The following is a 21,230-nucleotide window of genomic DNA, read 5'->3' as shown; positions in this document are numbered from 1 at the left end:
AGACGGACAGGCGCTCACTCCCTCTTGCTAGAGCACTGGATTCACAACTAACTGCTGAACAATCATCCACAGGAAGACACTGGAGCTCACCAAAAAAGATACCCCACGTCCAAAGACAAAGGAGAAGCTGCAGTGAGATGGTAGGAGGGGCGCAATCACAGTAAAATCAAATCCCATAACCGCTGGGTGGGTGACTCACAGACTGGAGCACACTTATACCACAGAAGTCCACCCACTGGAGTGAAGGTTCTGAGCCCCACGTCAGGCTTCCCAACCTGGGGGTCTGGTAACAGAAGGAGGAATTCCTAGAGAATCAGACTTGGAAGGCTAGAGAGATTTGATTGTAGGACTTCGACAGGATGGGGGGTGGGGGGGGGGCTGTGTCTCACCGTGAGGACAAGGACACTGGCAGGAGAAATTCTGGGAAGTACTCCTTGGCATGAGCCCTCCCAGAGCCTGCCATTAGCCCCACCAAAGAGCCTGTAGCCTCCAGTGGGTTGCCTCAGGCCAAACAACCAACAGGGAGGGAACCCAGCCCCACCCAACAGCAGACAAATGGATTAAACTTTTACTGAGCTCTGGCCACCAGAACAACACCCAGCTCTACCCACCACCAGTCCCTCCCATCAGGAAGCTTGCACAAGCCTCTTAGACAGCCTCATCCACCAGAGGGCAGACAGCAGAAGCAAGAAGAACTACAATCCTGCAGCCTGTGGAAGGAAAACCACATTCACAGAAAGACAAAATGAAAAGACGGAGGACTATATACCAGATGAAGGAACAAGGTAAAACCCCAGAAAAACAATTAAATGAAGTGGAGATAGGCAACCTTCCAGAAAAAGAATTCAGAATAATGACAGTGAAGATGATACAGGACCTAGGAAAAAGAATGGAGGTAAAGATTGAGAAGATGCAAGAAATGTTTAACAAATATCTAGAAGAATTAAAGAACAAACAGAGATGAACAATACAATAACTGAAATGAAAAATACACTAGAAGGAATCAATAGGAGAATAACTGAGGCAGAAGAACGGATAAGTGACCTAGAAGACAGAATGGTGGAATTCACTGCACAGAACAAAATAAAGAAAAAAGAATGAAAAGAAATGAAGACAGCCTAAGAGACCTCTGAGAACATTAAACATGCCAACATTCGCATTATAGGGGTCACAGAATAAGGAGAGAGAGAGGAAGGACCCGAGAAAATATTTGAAGAGATTATAGTCAAAAACTTCCCTAACATGGGAAAGGCAACAGCCACCCAAGTCCAGGAAGCGCAGAGAGTCCCAGGCAGGATAAACCCAAGGACAAACACGCTGAGACACATAGTAATCAAATTGACAAAAATTAAAGACAAAGAAAAATTGAAACAAGGGGAAAATGACAACATACAAGGGAATTCCCATAAAGTTAACAGCTGATTTCTCAGCAGAAATTCTACAAGCCAGAAGGAAGTGGCATGATATATTTAAAGTGATGAAAGGGAAGAAACTACAAGCAAGATTACTCCACCCAGAAAGGATCTCATTCAGATTTGATAGAGATATCAAAAGCTTTACAGACAAGCAAAACCTAAGAGAATTCAGCACCACCAAACCAGCTCTACAACAAACGCTAAAGGAACGTCTCTAAGTGGGAAACACAAGAGAAGAAAAGCACCTACAAAAACAAACGCAAAACAATTCAGAATATGGTAATAGGAACATACATATCGATAATTACCTTAAATGTAAATGGATTAAATGCTCCAACCAAAGGACACAGGCTCACTGAATGGATACAAAAACAAGACCCATATATATGCTGTCTACAAGAGACCCACTTCAGACCTAGGGACACATACAGACTGAAAGGGGATGGAAAAAAGATAATCCATGCAAATGGAAATCAATAGAAAGCCGGAGTGGCAATACTCAGATAAAACAGACTTTAAAATAAAGAATGTTACAAGAGACAAGGAAGGACGCTACCTAAAGATCAAGAGATCAATCCAAGAAGAAGATATAACAATTATAAATATATATGCATACAACATAGGAGCACATCAATACATAAGGCAGCTGCTAACAGCTATAAAAGAGGAAATCGAGAATAACACAATAATAGTGGGGGACATTAAGACCTCACTCATACCAATGGACAGATCATCGAGACAGAAAATTCATAAAGAACCACACACTTTAAATGACACAATAAACCAAGATAGATTTAATTGATAGGACATTTATAGGACATTCCATCCAAAAACAGCAGATTACATTTCTTCTTAAGTGCACACAGAACATTCTCCAGGGTAGATCATACTGTGGGTCACAAAGCAAGCCTCAGTAAATTTAAGAAAACTGAAATCATATCAAGCATCTTTTCTGACCACAACACTATGAGATTAGAAATCAATTACAGGGTAAAACTATAAAAAACACAAACACATGGAGGCTAAACAATACATTACTAAATAACCAAGAGATAACTGGAGAAATCAAAGAGGAAATTAAAAAATACCTACAGACAAATGACAATGAAAACACGTTTTCGTTGGAATGCAGCAAAAACAGTTCTAACAGGGAACTTTATAGCACTACAATCCTACCGCAAGAAACAAGAAAAATCTCAAACAATCTAACCTTACACCTAAAGGAACTAGAGAAAGAAGAACAAACAAAACCCAAAGTTAGTAGAAGGAAAGAAATCATAAAGATCAGAGCAGAAATAAATGAAATAGAAACAAAGAAAGCAATAGCAAAGGTCAATAAAACTAGAGGCTGGTTCTTTGAGAAGATAAACAAAACTGGCAAACTATTAGCCAGACTCATCAAGAAAAAGAGGGAGAACACTCAAGTCAATAAAATTAGAAATGAGAAAGGAGAAGTTACAACAGACACCTCAGAAACACAAAGCATCATAAGACACTACTATTACCAATCCCAACCACTGAAATTGAAACTGTGATTAAAATCTTCCAACAAACAAAAGTCCAGGGCCAGATGGCTTCACAAGTGAATTCTATCAAACATTTAGAGAAGAGCTAACACCCATCCTTCTCAAACTCTTCCAAAAAATTGCATAGGAAGGAACACTCCCAAACTCATTCTATGATGCCACCATAACCCAGATAACCAAAGCCAGACAGAGATACTACAATAAAAGAAAATTCCAGGCCAATATCACTGATGTGTATAGATTCAAAAACCCTCAACAAAATACTAGCAAACAGAATCCAATCACACATTAAAAGGATCATACATCACGATCAAGTGGGATTTACCCCAGGGATGCAAAGATTCTTCAATATACGCAAATCAATCAATGTGATACACCATATTAACAAACTGAAGAATAAAAACCATATGATCATCTCAATAGATGCAGAAAAAGCTTTTGACAAAATTCAGCACCCATTTTTGATAAAAAATGCTCCAGAAAGTGGGCATAGAGAGAACCTACCTCAACATAATAGAGGCCATATACAACAAAGCCACAGCAAACATCATTCTCAATGGTGAAAAACTGAAAGCATTTCTTCTAATATCAGGAAAAAGACAAGGATGTCCACTCTCACCACTATTTTTCAACGTGGCTTTTGAGGTCCTAGCCATGGCAATCAGAGAAGAGAAAGAAATAAAAGGAATCCAAATCAGAAAAGAAGAAGTAAAACTGTCACTGTTTGCAGATGACATGATACTATACGTAGAGAATCCTAAAAATGCTACCAGAAAACTACTAGAGCTAATCAATGAATTTGGTAAAGTTGCAGGATACAAAATTAATGCCTAGATATCTCTTGCATTTCTATACACTAACAACGAAAGATCAGAAAGAGAAATTAAGGAAACGATCCCATTCACCATTGCAACAAAAAAATAAAATACCTAGGAATAAACCTACCTAAGGAGGTAAAAGACTGTACTCAGAAAACTATAAGACACTGATGAAAGAAATCAAACATGACACAAACAGATGGAGAGATATACCATGTTCTTGGATTGGAAGAATCAATATTGTGAAATGACTATACTCCCAAAAGCAATCTACAGATTCAATTCAATCCCTATCAAATTACCAGTGGCATTTTTTACAGAACTAGAACAAAAAATCTTAAAATTTGTATGGAGACACAAAAGACCCCGGAGAGCCAAAGCAGTCTTCAGGGAAATAAATGGAGCTGGAGGAATCAGACTCCCTGGCTTCAGATTATACTACAAAGCTACAGTAATCAAGACAATATGGTACTGGCACAAAAACAGAAACACAGATCAATGGAACAGGATAGAAAGCCCAGAGATAAACCCACGCACATATGGTCACCTAATCTATGACAAAGGAGACAATGATATACAATGGAGAAAAGACAGTCTCTCCAGTAAGTGGTGCTGGGAAAACTGGATAGCTATATGTAAAAGAAAGAAATTAGAACACTCTCTAACACCATACACAAAAATAAAGTCAAAATGGATTAAAGACCTATATGTAAGACCAGACACTATAAAACTCTTAAGAGGAAGACATAGGAAGAACACTCTTTGACTATATAAATCACAGCAAGATCTTTTTTGACCCACCTCCTAGAGTAATGGAAATAAAAACAAAAATAAACAAATGGGACCTAATGAAACTTAAAAGCTTTTGCACAGCCAAGGAAACCATAAACAAAACGAAAAGACAACCCTCAGAATGGGAGAAAATATTTGCAAATGAATCAAAGGATTAATCTCCAAAATATATAAACAGCTCATGCAGCTCAATATTAAAAAAACAAACAACCCAATCCAAAAATGGGCAGAAGACCTAAATAGACATTTCTCCAAAGAAGACATAGAGATGGCCAAGAAGCACATGAAAAGCTTCTCATAACTAAACATAACTAATTATTGGAGAAATGCAAATCAAAACTACAATGAGGTATCACCTCACACCAGTTAGCATGGGCATCATCAGAAAATCTACAAACAACAAATGCTGGAGAGGGTGTGGAGAAAAGGGAGCCCTCTTGCACTGTTGGTGGAAATGTAAATTGATACAGCCACTATGGAGAACAGTATGGAGGTTCCTTAAACCAAAAAGAGAATTACCGTATGACCCAGCAATCCCACTACTGGGCATATACTCAGTGAAAACCATAGTTCAAAAAGACACATGCACCCCAGCGTTCATTGTAGCACTATTTACAATCGTCAGGTCATGGAAGCAACCTAAATGCCCATCTACAGACAAATGGATAGAGATGTAGTACAAATATACAATGGAATATTACGCAGCCATAAAAAGGAACAAAATTGAGTTACGTGTAGTGAGGTGGATGGACCTAGAGACTGTCACACAGAGTGAAGTAAGTCAGAAAGAGAAAAAAAAATACTGTATGCTAACACATATATGTGGAATCTAAAAAAATGGTACAGATGAACTGGCTTGCAAGGTGCAAACAGAGACACAGATGTAGAGAACGTATGGACACCAAGGGTGTAAAGTGGGGGGGATGAATTGGGAGACTGGTGTTGACATATATACACTAATATGTATAAAATAGATAATAAGAACTTGCTGTATAAAATAAAGGCAAAAAAAAAAAAAAAAAAAAAAAAAAAAAAAGAAAGGAATTGACTACTCTGCCCAAAATAACTGCTTATTACAGAACAATTTCTGTTCACTCAGTAGCTACCTATCCTTCAAGGGCAACTCAGATGCCTCCTCCATGAAGCTCTACTACTCTTAATTCTTGAAATACAATGCTAATATCACTCAGAGAGTATTTTTCTGAACCACCCTGCTCTGTGGACTTTTGGTACTTGTCTTGATGCAGGGTGACGCAGTGAAGTGAGTCCTGGTAAAGGTATTAGGGTATCGGGATTCTAGTTTTAGCTATGGCACCAATTACCTGGGTAACTTCTACCAGAGTTTATATCCCTGTGGAGTCTATAAAAAATGTCAAAGACTGATTAGGAAATTGAGGCTGAGGGAAGTCCTGTAGCATCCAAGGTCACTGAGCTACGAAATGTGAACTTACACTGCAAAGCAAGATATCTCTGACTCTGAAAACCACACTTTTTCTGTTAGTCCATCCTAACCTCCAAAACTGGAAGAATTTTGATGAGCGTTGTTCTATAATAGTCCAGGGAATAGAACTAAAACCAGTAAGTAGAATCTGTTTAATCTGATAACATGTACTTTGAAGTTCCAAGAGTAAGATATAACGTGCAGCATTTCTCAAAAAGTATTTGACCATATGACTGCTCTTTCTTGGAACATCTTCTGAGATACCCTGTGGGAATACTGGGTTAAGGCATTGTGTTTCCAAAACATCCTCCCTTATGTAATTGTGTTAAATGGTTACAGAAAGACAAAACGCATGATCATTCATTAATAAGATCTTTGTATGAACTAGTTTCCTCAATTAACAGATTTTTGAAGATGTAAGACACACCAAGTCTGAAGGCTTAAAGCTCCATGAGCCTGGACCCTAGCCAAGAAGGGCTTCCATGGCTGTGGTGTCCACAGAAGGAGATGTGTAAAAGGTCAGAAAAACATCAGGGGAAGCTCACAGGGGCAGTTCAGGAAGGGCATGTGTTGACTTAAAGGACAGCCCAAGTCGACAAGTTCCTAATGCAAAGGATAGTTTCCTGGCGTCTAAACAGTGCTAACTAGTCCCTTAACCCGACCTCAGATTTGTGTTTTAATTTCCCTTTGCGTTAGTTATCTTCTCTTGCATAACAAATTACCACAAATCTATCAGAAAAAAACAACACCCGCTCATTGTCCCACATTTTTTGAGGGCAGAAGTCTAGGCATAGCCTAACTGGGTTCCCTGATCAGGATCTCACAAGGCTGAGGTCAAGGTGGTGGTGGCAGCAGTACATTCGCATCTGGAGCTCAGAGGTCTGTCCCCAGATTTATTAGGGTTGTTGACAAATTCAGGTCCTTGTGGCTGTAGGACTGAAGTCCCCAATTTCTTGCTGGCTGTTGGACAGGGCTCACTCTCAACTCCTAGGGGACACCCTCAGTTCTTAGCTTCACCCCCTCCCACCCCCAACCATAGGCAGGTCACAGCGTGGCTATTTGCTTTCTTCCAGGCCAGCAGGAGAGATACCTCCAGATAGGAGCTGCGTCTTCTCTCTTTTAAGAGCCACTTGATTAGGTCAGGTCCACCCCGGGAAAAATATCTCTTCGTCAATGCATAGTCAACTGATTAGGGACTTGCAGAATCCCTTTTGCCTTGTATCCCATCATAATCACAGGAGTGATTCAGCTACCTTTCAAGCCTTAAAATTCTGTCAGTCCATATAAACTTTCAGCAGCTATTCTGATATGATGGATGGATGTGTGATTTCACATTGGATATGATGATCTAATTGTTATGATGTATAACTAATCCTCACTGGACAGCTCTTAAGTCAGAAGAGTGGGCAGACAGCAGGCAGAAGCTCTCCAGCCTGCAGCACTCCGCCGGCTAGCCCAGGTCTCGTCGCTGACTCGTGGCTGCCTCCCATTTTACAAAAGCAATTTAATTCTGAAACAAAACCAAAATATTTCCTATAGAATCACACTTGAGGCCTGGGAGAAACACAAACTTGAAAATGATCAACATACAATCAGGTCCCCTTTGTAGCTTTCCTGACACGTGGCTTCCCAGCCAGCTCCTTTGATCAGCACATTCTTCTCTGATCAGCTCTGACTCTCAGAAGGTCTCCTTACAGTGAACTGAAATCTGTCATCTGGTAGCTTCTTCCTACTGATTTTAGATTTTTTTTTTTTTTTTTGAGAATTAAAAAAAAATCTAAGTCTGCTCTCACCTGACACCTCCTTGGATGTAGGAAGCTGAACTCCCCTGAGTGGAAGAGGCTTTTGTAAAGCTCCAGTACACGGTTTCCTAGGCTACTAGAGACACTATTTACTATTTTAGAAGAGAGGGGAACTTGTCAGTGTATTTTATAGACTCCATCACAACAGGCAAGCATTTTTTGCATGTGTGTTAACACAACTTCTCTTAATAAAATAAAAGTGTTGACCAGTAAGGCTTCTACTTAGATCTGATCCTGCTTTCCTTATTTTGTTTACAGAATGAAAGAGAGACCATCACTTTCTTTGCGCAAGAGGACAGCACTTTCCCTGCGCAGACTGGCCCCAAAGCCTTCAAAATTCCCTACTCCATCAGACAGCGGATTTGTGCTACATTTGACACCCCCAATGCCAAAGGCAAAGACTGGCAGATGTTAGCACAGAAAAACAGCATCAACAGGTAATCGGGGGCAACTTCAAAAAGAGGATTTTACTAAAAGAGCTTGAAAACTAAAATGGGGCGGGTGTATCTACGTGGTTTCCAGGCCCTGATATCTGTATGGATTTCTCTGGCTGTATTTCATGTGAAATCTGGACAAGGAAGTGGGAAAAGAACAAAAATATGACACAGTGTGTGGCCCTTCCTGCCACCCCACTCTGCCTTTGGGGACGTTACGGAAAAGTCCTACTTTAGTCCTGGTCCCATCTCCAGGTTTGCTAATTGGGCCACCATAATGGAGGTTTAGACTTCGTCATCTTGGTGCTGGTGAGGGATCCCAGGGTCTTGAGACAGTGATGGAGAAACAAAGCAGCAAGTTTCTCACACCTCCTCCCTCCCATCGGGTAACCTTAAGTGTTATTTAACCCCTAATAAGGATATGCTCAGCCTGAAGAAGTGGGTGCGTGAATATAAAAAAGGAAGTTTGAGATGATACCTCTCAGGTCTGAAGGCGGAGGGCATCAAACAAGCAAAAGCAAAAGTCTGCTGCTTAAACCGACACTATTCATTACTGGGCTACTGTTGTGGTTGAGTTGAAAGGAGAATAGAGAGATTCATAGTGGGCGCTCGTACTTTGATGAGAAAAAGCAGGGGTGATGCTATTCAGAGCAGCACTGACGGGGAGGCCAGTTAGGGCTCAGCTTGAGGGATGACTGGTGGGGAAAAGGCATTGACAAATAGGATCTCCTCTCTCACTAACCCACCCCGCAAACCCCAGAATGAAAAGAGAACTAGTTTTCCCAGCACCCTTTTCCTTCCCTTTCCTTTGGTACTTTTTATGTCTTTTGAGACAAAGCCTTATTTTTCTTACTGTTTGGCTTACTCTGTCATTTCCATCTTTTTTTGTTCTTTGTTTTCACAGACATCCTACCTGACTCTTTCTTCTCTGAAAGGAAGGTAGATGTCTGCCAAGAAAGGATAGAGGGCCGCTCCCTGTTTCAAAAGGGATCCAGAAGCCAAGAACGAAGGGCCCAACTAGAAAGCAGTCAGGCTCAGAGAGGAAAATCAAGAGAGAAGGCATGGCTGTAAGAGAAAATGGAATTTACAGACAGGCAGGCCCAAAAAGAACACATTCTTGAAAAAGGCACATAGTGAAAATGAGAGAATACAAAAATGTCTGAGGGTATAGGGGAAAAAAAATTCGGTTGAATTTTTCCCAGCAACTTTGATGAAGGATGAGATGTGTCACATATAACCTGTGAACACCATGACTATGTCAGGTTCGCTTTCTGATCCACCTGGGGACAAGAATGAAAAACTAAGCCAGAGGACAGAATTTGGTCTAAAGAAAGGAAAGTGAACACTGGGCAGGGACTCAGGAGCTCTGTTCTGGTTCTACAGCTAATACCAGTCTGCCCAAACACATCACTTACCATCCCTCTGTTACTTTTTCTACAGATGCAGTTCATAGAATTCAAACTACATTAACTCTCTAATCCAGTCTGGCAATAAGAGTTTATGATTTTTAATTCACCACTTGCAAGAAAGTAATTGCCGCAAAGTATCTACCTACTCCTGGCTGCTGGCCTTCATTTGCTAAAGAAGCGTGTGCATGTTCCTGCCTTGTTCATTTTATTCTCCACTTCCAGTAAACATACGAGAACTACACAGGCTGCCTCCAAAGCCATCAGTTTCTGACCTTGCACAGTAGGGAAAACGCATTTCAAACTGGGAGACTAAGGTTAGCATCCTTTTGTGTCTGGGCTCTAATGAGCAGTAAATAGCTACACAGGAGCACGCCTGTCCCCTCCAATGTCGGGGGTCAAAAAAGGCAACCATTGGATGTGCCTGTTTGCTTTTGCTTGCTTTTGTTTCTCCCCAAGACCCCTCTCTCCAGGAAAGCCTAAACGTCCTTAGTGTACAAAATTCAAACAACCTACTTTATGGAAAGTTTCTAACACGGTTCTAAGAAAATGTCCATTTTAAATAAATGTTACTCCCTTTGAAATGTTCACAATTAATAGCAAGTTAGAATAGCATGAATGCACGGAATCTTTGTAGTTAAATAAGGTTTCATCTTTAAACCTTATTTAGTTACCATATTCGACTTCAGTGAATGGCATTTCCTTCCTCTTTATTCTCTAGCTTAACTCTCCAATAGGAGTCTCATTATGGAGTAAGAACGATTCAAACTAGGGGTTAGCAGGCTTCTTTCTGTTAAAGAACCAGAGACAGTAAATGGTTTAGGCCATATATGATCTACTGCAACTACTCAGCAATTATTCAACTCTGCTTCTGCGGTGTGAGAGCAGCCACAGGAAATATCTAAACAGGCGGGGCTGTGTCCCAATAAACATTATTTACAAAAGGAAGCAATGTATTTGGCCTACAGTACATGGTCTGCTGACCCCTCATCTAAACGAGTCTGCTCTCATTTAGTAAAACTTTCATAGGACCTGTTGCTGCAGTTAGAGTTACACCCGCGGCTAAGCTAAGGCACAGGATAAGGCCCCTTTCTGCAAGCTGGTGTTGTTCCGGCAGAGATGGCCACGAAGATATTCAGAGAAGCCAAAAGAGAAAGATGATGGAAAATCACCTCGCACCATGTCAGCTAATCCCCATTCTCATTTTGCAGAAATTGTCCAGTTCATTAAACGTTTCCACTACTGTAGCAGAAATGTATCTTCTCCTACATGGGAAGAAACATATGGGACAGAGATGAAGGAGATTTTCAGATTAAATTGTCACAACTTATTGTGTAATCCCAAATCACTGGGCTTGCTCTCTTGGGGCTACAAATAATATAGTACTTATTATACTACACAATCATCAGTCGCTAATGTGATCATTAATGTGTGTTAAAACACAGAAATCTGACGTTGTCAATATGCCGGTATTATTGGGTAAGAAAGCTGTTGGATAGCTTGAGATTTCATCAACCCTGGGATCACGAGAGAAAGATGATCACAAAGCAGAGTCGGTCTTCTATTAGGGAATTCACCTACCATGATCTTCTGACAGCACCTTTACCTGACTCTCCCCTTCCCTTCAATTTCCAAAAGTGAAAAGCTAGTAAAGCAACAGCCCTCAAACCATGAAGGAAGCACTTTCAAAGGGAGTGGAAGGAAACATTCACTGTTATCGTGTTGCCAGTGGAAATGTTCTCCTTTCGGTAAATGCAAATGTCACAGATGATAATTTGCCTTTTTGCCTAACAAAGTTTCTACTTAGATCTGAATAGGAGAGAAGATACATGAAATAGGAAGTTAAAGGCTTAGAATGTGAGACATGTCAGTGGGTGCACTTAAGGCAGCAACGCAGGTGGCTCTGCAACTTGCTTGGCATATCGATTATGATAAATAAGCCACACAGCCTAGCAAAGAATGTCATAGTTAACAGTTGCAATTACAGTTTCTGTGGGCAAACTGACGATTACTCAGAGTCCACACGTGCTGCATTTTAGAGCTGAGATTGCACATTTATTCTACAAATCCAGCTGCAATAACTCTCCTCTTCAATGCTCTTGGTCACAGGTGATTGGTAGGTAGGTGGGACTAATAAAGAGTTGATCACATAGGAGTAGATGGGGAGCTTTGCTGAGAACTAAACAAATTAAATAATATCAGAAACTAACTGCTTCAGCTAGAAGTAATCTTCCATATCTAAACTTCCATAGCGCTTTGTATTTTTATGGTACTTTTTTATTTTTTAATTACAGTTAGACATATCTAGATAGTACTGTCTAGTTCGGGGAAATTCAAGAAATTTGTCTTGAATGAATGACATGAACTTTTTCTTTGGATAGTACACTTGACCTTAAAAACTTGCCTCCTGGGGCTTCCCTGGTGGCACAGTGGTTGGGAGTCCGCCTGCCAATGCAGGGGACGCGGGTTCGTGCCCCGGCCCGGGAGGATCCCACATGCCGCGGAGCGGCTGGGCCCGTGAGCCATGGCCGCTGAGCCTGCGCGTCCGGAGCCTGTGCTCCGCAACGGGAGAGGCCACGACGGTGAGAGGCCCCCCGTACCGCAAAACAAACAAACAAACAAAAAACTTGCCTCCTAATACAATTGAATTAAGTGTCAAAGGATTTTGAAAGTTGGTCTCAAAAGAGAGCAGGTTACAGGGCTGACACTGGGGAGGATTCCTATCTTTCAGCACCTGAAATTCTACTATTGGATCATTCTTCTTTAAGGCCTCATGATTTGCATATTCCAGAAACCCTTGTGAAAACATAGCCAGCTTGACCAAGTTGCCGTGGGAACGGATGTTGGATAAAGTGCATGAGATACAAGAGGATGAGAAGGGAAGTGACCAAAATGGAAGAAAGGATTCCAAGATGGAAAGGAGTAGATGAACCACACCTTATTAACAGTTTCTCCTAATAGTACACTTGCTTGAAACTGCGTAAGCACTGCCAGAGAAACCTATTTATTATTGGTCAGCTGGGTAAAATAGTTCAAATGTAGTTTGGATGTTAATGTTTTTGGGTGATGCTAGAGAAATCGTGAGCAAATGAAATTTCTCAAACTTCATGGCTGATCAGCGGTGCTACAGTAACTTGTTTTTCCACCAAATCTTTTAACAGGACCTCTAATGAGAAGCAGAATCTTCTCAGTTGAGGTCAAATCCTTTTATTCCCTCTGTCCGCCCTCTTAATTGGATACACAGGAACAGTGAATGGCCAGAGGGCAGTGGGAAAGGACAGAGGAAGATTGCAAGACAGTTTATTAATCTGTCTGAGTAACTCTTGAGAATTCACTAAAAGTGGAAGTCCAGGGGCCAGCTTTCTTTTGGGGTGAAGGAAGGAGGAGGAAAAAAGTGAGAGAAAGTGATTACAAAATATATACAGAACGCCTGCTTCACAGGCAGACCGCCAAGGGTGGTCACTCAGGGACCCGTGAGACTAGGTATTTTCACTCTTGTGTTTTGGGATTTGCTAGGATTACACCAAATGAAGCTGTCTGGGCTCTGCAGACTAGAGGCTAGAAAACACATCCTAACCTTTAAATAATAAAAATGGATGTGAGGCTGCCATTTCCAAAAATCAATATTCATGACTCTTCTAAGGAGAATTAATGCACAGGAAGATAGCATTCATTACACAGATCCTTGGAGGCAAAATATGATAAAGCTCAAATCAGATTTTCTGGTTCTGGCCCAATGGACTTGTGCAGAGTCTGGATTTGAAGAGCCCTCAGTGTGAAGCCAGAGGGACCCAACACAGCCAAGTGGTGGGTGTTCAGGCTTCATTCCACTTAAGTTAGGGACTCATGAAACTGCCTACTAATATGAATCTGAAGACAGCCTAGGGCCAGTTTGGCCCTGAACAAACTATATATAGTTTATAAGTGGCAGGTATTTCTCCTAAAGGCAATAAGGGAGAGAAGCTGTTTCTATCCCTCCAAGAGAACCAAAGTCACGCTCCCACTCTAAGCTGCAGGGGTGGTGACAAGGGGCAAGTTTGCATTGGTCTTTGAAGGACTAGGTTTCCCTCCTTTAAGCTAATGTAGTTTTCAGATAAGATGGACATGCCTAAGCCCCTTTATAGCCGAAATAATCCCCTTCACGGGTCTGTCTCAAAGAGACCCGGAAAAGCTGACAAAGTCACAATCCCCGGATGTGATGTTTTCATAATCTGAGAAAATGAAATTATGGGAAGGATTTTGCCTAATTCATTAGAGAGTCCTTTGATAAAGTGCTTAACTATTTCTTGGCGGTTATTTGTGAGGTTTTATTGAAACACACTGAGTATTTTGCAAAAGGAAAGGTATCAATATCTCTCCCTTTCCCCCTTCAGGATTAGCACTCCGGTCTTTTCTCTTGGAACAAATAGTGGTCATTCTCCTTTACCCTCAGGATCCTTGAAAATGTCTAAACGTTATTGAAGAGGAACATTAAAGGAGACGTATTTTTCTATGCTATATCCCAATTCAAAGAAAAGTTGAGCTTTGATTTTGCAGTTTTCATTGCCTTTCATTGCCAACTATGAGAAACTGTCAGAGCCTTATCAGGAATGAAACTGGAGAATTGAAAACGAGAGTCTACAACTGGTTTTATTCCTGTTTGGAAACCCACAGCGGGTTCTGAAGGCTCCAGGGCTAACATATATTTTCCAAAGAAGGAAGAATCCTTGCTGGTCCCTTTCAGGAGCCAGATAATGAAATCGGCAAAAGGAAGAACTATGAGGGGAATTTTATTGCCAAATTCATTGGTCCAAAAGGATTAATGTACCACCTTTGGGGCACGGCAGAGTGGAACTCAGCATGTTTTCAACTGCCTGTATCTTTTCCTTTTGGGTTTCCCATACCAGCTTCATTTCACTTGAAGGCACAGGGGGGCAATAGGCAGAGGTGACATAATGGCAAGCATCTTCTGCTTATTCTTTAGGAAATGAAACGGACTTGCTTTATCCTGAAAGCTGCTCTCTGCTGTTTGTTGAGTACCCAGTGAGGATGACGTTTGGGGATGAAAGCTTGAGGAATGGACCAAATGCTTATGCTGTGGTCCAGTTACCGCTGTCCAGTATAAATGGCTTTTCTCTTCTATTTGCATTTAAAGAACGATAGGGAGGGTTGGTTTTGGTCACATAAGAGGCTTTCATTAAATGAGACAATTACGATGATAGCGGGGATATTAATTTTTTTTTTCATTGTGACTATGTTTCAGTTCCCTATTTGGTACTATACAGTAGGACTACGCACCATTCTTGTAATGATGTCTCCCAATTTATTATAGGCAGTTTAACTTAGTTTTCACTTTCTGTGCTGCCAACCTACCAGGAAGATATTTTTCAAATATGCTTTTTTTTAAAAAAAAATAGCTGACTTAGATATAAATGGCAACAGCTTATAGAATAGAAACATACTTGCTGCCTTAATGTTACAGGTGCAAGTGCTCCCTTGTACTTGGAAGTGCTGGGTGACATCCTAAATTCTGCATGAAAGTATAGCATGTACCTGGGATGAGGCGTCTTCTTGTGCTAAGGATGTTAGGCTGCAGTGCAGATGTGGTCCCCTGCTAGGTTTTATTACAGAGGAAATTCATTCTCACCATTAGTTACAAAGAAGGGCTTACAGCTTTCAAATAGGCATGTCAGCCCCCTGGTAGCATGGCTCTGAGTAACTAAGATAAAAGCTTTGTTATCTGGAATTCAGAATGAAAGGGAAGTCCCTTATAGGCCACACATAGTCAGACAGAACTAAGACCCTAAGCAGGCAGACTCCAGCTTTAAGCTCGCACGTGCCCCTGGTAGCTCTTTCTGTGTGCATGTCCCCAGGGCTCAGATAGAGTCTCAGACCTGTGCCCCGTCCTGTTACTGTTATCTAATCTTTTTGTTAACTGACTGAGGATTTAGATGTTACTATTCCCTAAGACATTTGTATTTGAATACTGCTTTCAAGTACTAAAGAAAGGGTGGTATCTTTCAATTCACACTGGATACCTAGACACCTTTCCTTTCCATAAAATGAGCCCTGCACTGCAACAGTATATAAAGACTTATATGGCAGAATTTTATCACGGTCCTCAATTCTCTCTTCCTCTTTGTACCCAAAAAAAGAAAACAGATGGCACAATAATTATTTCCAGAAATTCTCGAAATAACCTAATTTTCGTTATTAGTTTAATGTGGTCATTCATTTGAAGATGTATTTTGAAAACTGAGATTCTATATAAAAATTTGGTGGTTGACCCATATACACCATTATAAGTTGGTCTCTGTCTAGCTAGTGAAATTGCTAGACTCATGTTCCCAATTCTGCCCTGGCTTCCACATAAAGAATGGAATTTTAATTGGGCTGGGGGACAGCGCAGATAAGGAAGTCTCAGAAAGAAGAAATTAATCATAGTAATAAAACAACTCCTCAGGGGCTCAGGTGAATAGAAAGCATGTAGGCTCAACTAAACGAAATTAAACTTAATTAACTATTACTACTCAATGAATTTACATGGATAAATCTATTCAGCTGTCTTAGCATGTGGTTTTTTAGTTCATCTGGACTTTTTCAGTGAGAGTTCCAAAGAAAAAGATGGAGTCACTGAGTCTACAGGACTTAGGACAAATAAACTGAAGACATAGGATGATTCTAAAGTAAATTCTTTAAATTTAGAGAGTAAATAATCTTATGTACACAGTATGCAGCATCTTTATGAACCACAAAAAAATAAATCTTATTTTTCAGAATTACCTCAATCAGAATTTGAAAAGGCTATGACAAAAGATTCAGTGCATAAAGAAGTAACAGTATGAAGCATCTAAGGCAAGCATAATAAACATTTACTTCTTTAAACATTTTCCAAAGAGAAAGGAAAAAATGGTTTTGTTTTGAGCCATCCACTGGAATTTCAAGATGACTGCTTTTGCCAAATGTTCTTTATTCATTTCAAAAGTAAGAATAATAATCAAAGACTCAGGAAATCAACTATTGCTATGAATTCTATTTTCTAGTATTAACCATGTTCCCTGAATTGTGTGTGCATTTACCTGCTGGTGTCCAAATGCACCAGCATTATTATGAAGAGAAATGGGTCAAACAGATTGGGGTCAAAATAATTTCAAAAGCGAGGTATGGAGATAACCAAATAGATATAGGGTATACCAATTTTCAAAAAACTCAATGCATTTGCACACATGTAAGCCGTAAAATAACCCTACTGTGTTTGAGAAATAGCCCATAGCATTAGCACTTTAGTGTCTTTTGCCTATTAATTCTTCCGGTGTAGACAAGTAAGTGTAGTTCGATAGGATGTCTGTTTATCACAAAGCTGACTGAATCGTTTTTAATAAGGCTGATATGCTCCTACGTGTATTTACTAACATTAGGTGGAATTTGAGATTTGTGTGTGTTGCCGAGTGTACTTGTATAAATCAGAGCATCAATCTGGAACATGCTTTGGGGAGCACATTTCACTTGCTACGGTATGTTCAGAGATCCATGCCAAGGGAGAGTTCTATTTCTGCCTCTTTGATCATTTAGCTTCCTGTTGGCCTGGGTGCCTAGTCTACAAATCGGGGCATTTGCAGGACTTCTCAGAACCAAGTGGCTGGCAAGAGCCATCCTCCAGCTCTTCTCTTCTTCTTCTAGGCAGGTGCACTTAAAACACCTTCACACTGCAACTGGATTCATGAATATTTTGAATAGCATGTTGGGACAAGGATTCATCACAACCTCCAGAACATAGTCTGTATGCCTCTCCTCAAGTTTTGTTTTTGCATTTTCATGCCCAGATCTTCTTCTCATGTCCTGAAATGTCAAAGCTCCCCAAATGATACCAAGGATAAAAGTCTCAGAGTGCTTGGGGCAGGACACGTAGCTTGAGGACCCAGCAACTTTCACCCTCTAGGTGCTTATTTTCAGACGCAGCACAAAATGAAAGTTCAATCTCATCTTCTCTGAAATTGCTAGTATGTCTGGAAATCTAGTTTGGGTTATAAGACAACATGGAACATGGTCAGCACCATGACCTAGGTGCTAAATCTGGCCCCACACCTGCTTTTCTATAGCCCCAGAGCTAGAACGGTTTCAGGAGGATAAACAAAACAAGAGTGATATATATGGTGTGACATGTGAAAAGTGTATGACATTCAAATTTCAGTGTCTCTAAATAAAGTTTTATTGGAACACAGACATGCACGTTCTCTTATGTATTGTCTATGGCCATTTCACACTACCATGGCGAAGTTGAGTAGCTGCTACAGAGACCAGATGTGGCCCCTACGGTCAAAAATACTTGCTGTCTGGAACTTTAAAGAAATAGTTTGTCAACCCCTGGTACAGAATAAAGGGTAGCTTTGGGGTTAATAGGATCGCAAGGAACTAGTCACTCCAACAGACACCAGTCCATTGTGGTTCAGTAGGAAATACAAAATATAAACCTTCAATACTATGAGAAATCTGTGCTTCTTTTTGTTGTGCTTGCCAGCATTATTTTTCTTTTGAAATGACAAGGGAGAGCATAAAGAATTATTTCCCCCCTCCAGGAAACAATGTGTGTCCATGGTCTATTCTCATAAATTACATGGAAAGACATTATCACACAGCCCACCCAGAATCCACTCACACAGCCTCTCAGTTTTTGCCTCTTTCTCAGCTATTCCTCCAGTTTGTATTCTGCCTGCACATTGCTTGGGGTGTACCAATCTATTTACAGACCAGGAGATACAGCAACTTCCCCCCAAAACAGCTCCCTACAGCTAAAAGGAAGTGGCAGTATTCAAAACAACGTTTTGAATAAAAGGAACGAGGATCCCTTCAACTACAGAAGCAACATTTGCTTTGCCATTTCTATTAGTGTAGAAATAAATAACTATATTTGATTCCAAGGCCAGCTGTGGAGAGGGCGACAAAGGGGAGAAGGAAGGAAAGATAAAAGGAAAAGAAACTGGAGAGAATAGTTTTAAGCTGGCCCTCTCCCTCTCTCAATTAAAGATTCAGATGTAGTGGAAAGCGTATATCGTACCCTGATATCTGTGCTATTTGGCAACCAACTAGCTTTAAGTAGTGTCGTAAGACCTTTGAATAAAATAGCACTTTATTCACTCAGAATTACTATGTGTGTATGTTGCTTGTGAATGATAACGTGCCCTTAAAAGCTTGTCTTCTCTTCCACTTGCTCTTGGCTACATGAGTCTGCTTTGTGATTATATGCTGAGTCTGGTGATGGAAAGTTGTACCATCCTCAAAATAGGCAATTCTTGGTTGACTCTGGAAAATCTTTTCAACTCATCAGAATTTTACCAGAGGTGACATTTCTATCCGTGCTGCAGAAGTACCTGTGAAAAGCTGTGACCTTTTAATCCTTTGTGTTGTCTCAGTCTTCATCAGAGCAAAGTTATTGTCCAAAGGGTTATCATTTGTTTTCACTGAAGATCCCATATCATCTGAAACAAGCTCCTAGCAATCAACTACTCAGTTGACGGATATGGAATAAATACCTGTCATAGTGTTATAAGTGCTGTTGTAGAATCAGAAAATGATTAGCTATGACTCTTCTCTTTCAGGTGTCTGCAATCACACTGAGAAGGCAGAGGTCACACACATGGAATATATAAGCATTTTACTCACATGAAAATTTAAGCAGAAGCGTAAAAAGAGTTGAGAAAAGAAATAAATTACTTTGAGAGGACATGAGAATTATCTACAATCCAGGCATTGTAGGAGTATAGGATCTTGATAAACAGAGGAGAAAGAGGGAAAGTGGGCATTTCCTAGTGAACAGAATACACTGGATGAAAGCAAGAACAAAGTATTACCTAAGTCAGTGTTAATAGCTCAAAGGAGAAAAGAATATTGAGGGAAAAAATATATATATTACCAGAGCTAGTTTGATGCCGGACCAAGGCAGGCACCGAAAACAAGTGTAGTAGATACGTGATGATTTATGAAATAGAATGCAAGGTATATTAGAGAGTTTGGAGAAATAAAGAGCTATAAGGCTTCTGCTGGAATTTAGTCGTAAAATGATAGAGCATAAATTAAATACAAATGGTATGAATGGAGAGGAAGAGTGAAGCTGATGAGTTTGTCAAAAAGAAATAAAGGGAAGACTCAGAAATCAATGTCCTAGTATGAGAGATTAGAAGGATGGTTGTAATTACTGGGACATTTGTTATAGTTAGAATGGAGGCCAATGGATTCCTGATGCACCGAGTCTGAGGAAGTGGAAAGCTATATGTAACTGGAGCAGTCCCGAGGTCATTCAGAGATCTGTGACTCTCATTATTAACCCATAAAACAGGAGATGCCGACTTAGACACTGTCCACTTGGAGCTGATAAGTACTCCATTTAGTATACGAACCCAAGAAGACACAGATAAAATTTTGACAGCCCTTAGGTTTACCATGAGAGACATAAAGAGGGGTCAGATATTTTGGAAAAAACAATAGGAATGAGTTATATCATCACATAAGCTAATGAAGTAGAGCTTTTCAAGAGGGTGTTCAAGAGAGAAACACACGTACATGTATACACACACCACTCAAGGAAAGTGAGGACTAAAAAAAGACATGGAGGATTAAGAAGGTCATTGGTAACCCTCCAAAGTACAGTTTCAGTTTAGCGTTGGGATACAAACTGGACTGTCCCCAGACCTGCGTTCGTGGAGCTCTTTATTCCTATTTTAATAATATCTGTTCCAATTCATTTTTAATTCCCTTATAGTGATTTATATTTGTTCCTTTATTTCTATTTTTGTCATTTCGTTTATTTAACTCTCTGTCCAGGAATTTATCTTATTTTGCTACACAAAGTAGCCCGTCTGCTGTCATTCTGAACCTGTGGGAAGCTCGTCATCAGCATGATGGTGACCTTGACTCCCTGGCCTGTGCCCTTGAAGAGATTGGGAGGACACACACGAAACTCTCGAACATTAAGGAATCCCAGCTGGATGAAGCCGACTTCAGCTACAGCAGGCAAAATGGACTCTAGTCCACTTCCTCTCATGAGAGAGTGATGGCCAACTTCGGGACATTTGCTTTACAGGGGAAAGAAAGAGGCGGCTTTCTGCCCAGTGGCATTTGGGGAATTCAGCCTTCATTTACAATCAGTGAGCATCCCTGATTGAAGAAATTGCATTTTATATAGGTAAAATATGTTAATAGGGAAAAGTACAAGCTCTCTTAAATATATGCGTCTCCTCTGAAGCCACACTCAGGTTCACAGTTGAGGAACTTCTCGGATTTGGAGTGGCAAGGATAAAAGCGAGGGCGTATCTAGATAAAAGTAACTGTGGGAAAAGATGAGCTACAGCAAAGCTGGGAAGGCAGAGATTGAATAAGTGCGTGTTTTGCAACAGAGTTTTAATGATGTGCCCCAAAGTACCAGCTGATTCTGGCACCAAATTGTCTGAGTTTTCTACCAACTGGCATCCGGGACGCGAGCAATCATTGTCAACTGGCTTTTAGAAGTGAAACACGGTTGCCAACCCATCTGTAGGACTTCAACAACGTCAAGGAGGGCATTTAGAATTTCGAATCTGAGTACACCACACCAGCACCAATTCCCTATCTATCCTAGCCACTT

The 21,230-nt window shown here is 40.5% G+C and overlaps 1 protein-coding gene across 1 annotated transcript in view; it reads left to right on the top strand.

Moving 5' to 3' along the window:
- Positions 1-20,636, top strand: part of UNC5D (unc-5 netrin receptor D) — a 584,073-nt gene extending 563,437 nt beyond the window's left edge. The window contains exons 16-17 of the mRNA XM_024765069.1: positions 8,053-8,231; positions 20,432-20,636. Coding sequence (XP_024620837.1) covers positions 8,053-8,231; positions 20,432-20,636 — 384 coding nt within the window. The remainder of the gene's footprint in view (positions 1-8,052; positions 8,232-20,431) is intronic.
- Positions 20,637-21,230: the final 594 nt, after the last annotated feature.

The sequence above is a fragment of the Neophocaena asiaeorientalis genome, unplaced genomic scaffold, assembly GCF_003031525.2.
Source record: "Neophocaena asiaeorientalis asiaeorientalis breed wild unplaced genomic scaffold, Neophocaena_asiaeorientalis_V1.1 scaffold14, whole genome shotgun sequence".
Classification (NCBI taxonomy): domain Eukaryota; kingdom Metazoa; phylum Chordata; class Mammalia; order Artiodactyla; family Phocoenidae; genus Neophocaena; species Neophocaena asiaeorientalis.
The sequence above is the reverse complement of the archived record's forward strand: the minus strand, read 5'-3'. Positions and strand labels throughout refer to the sequence as shown.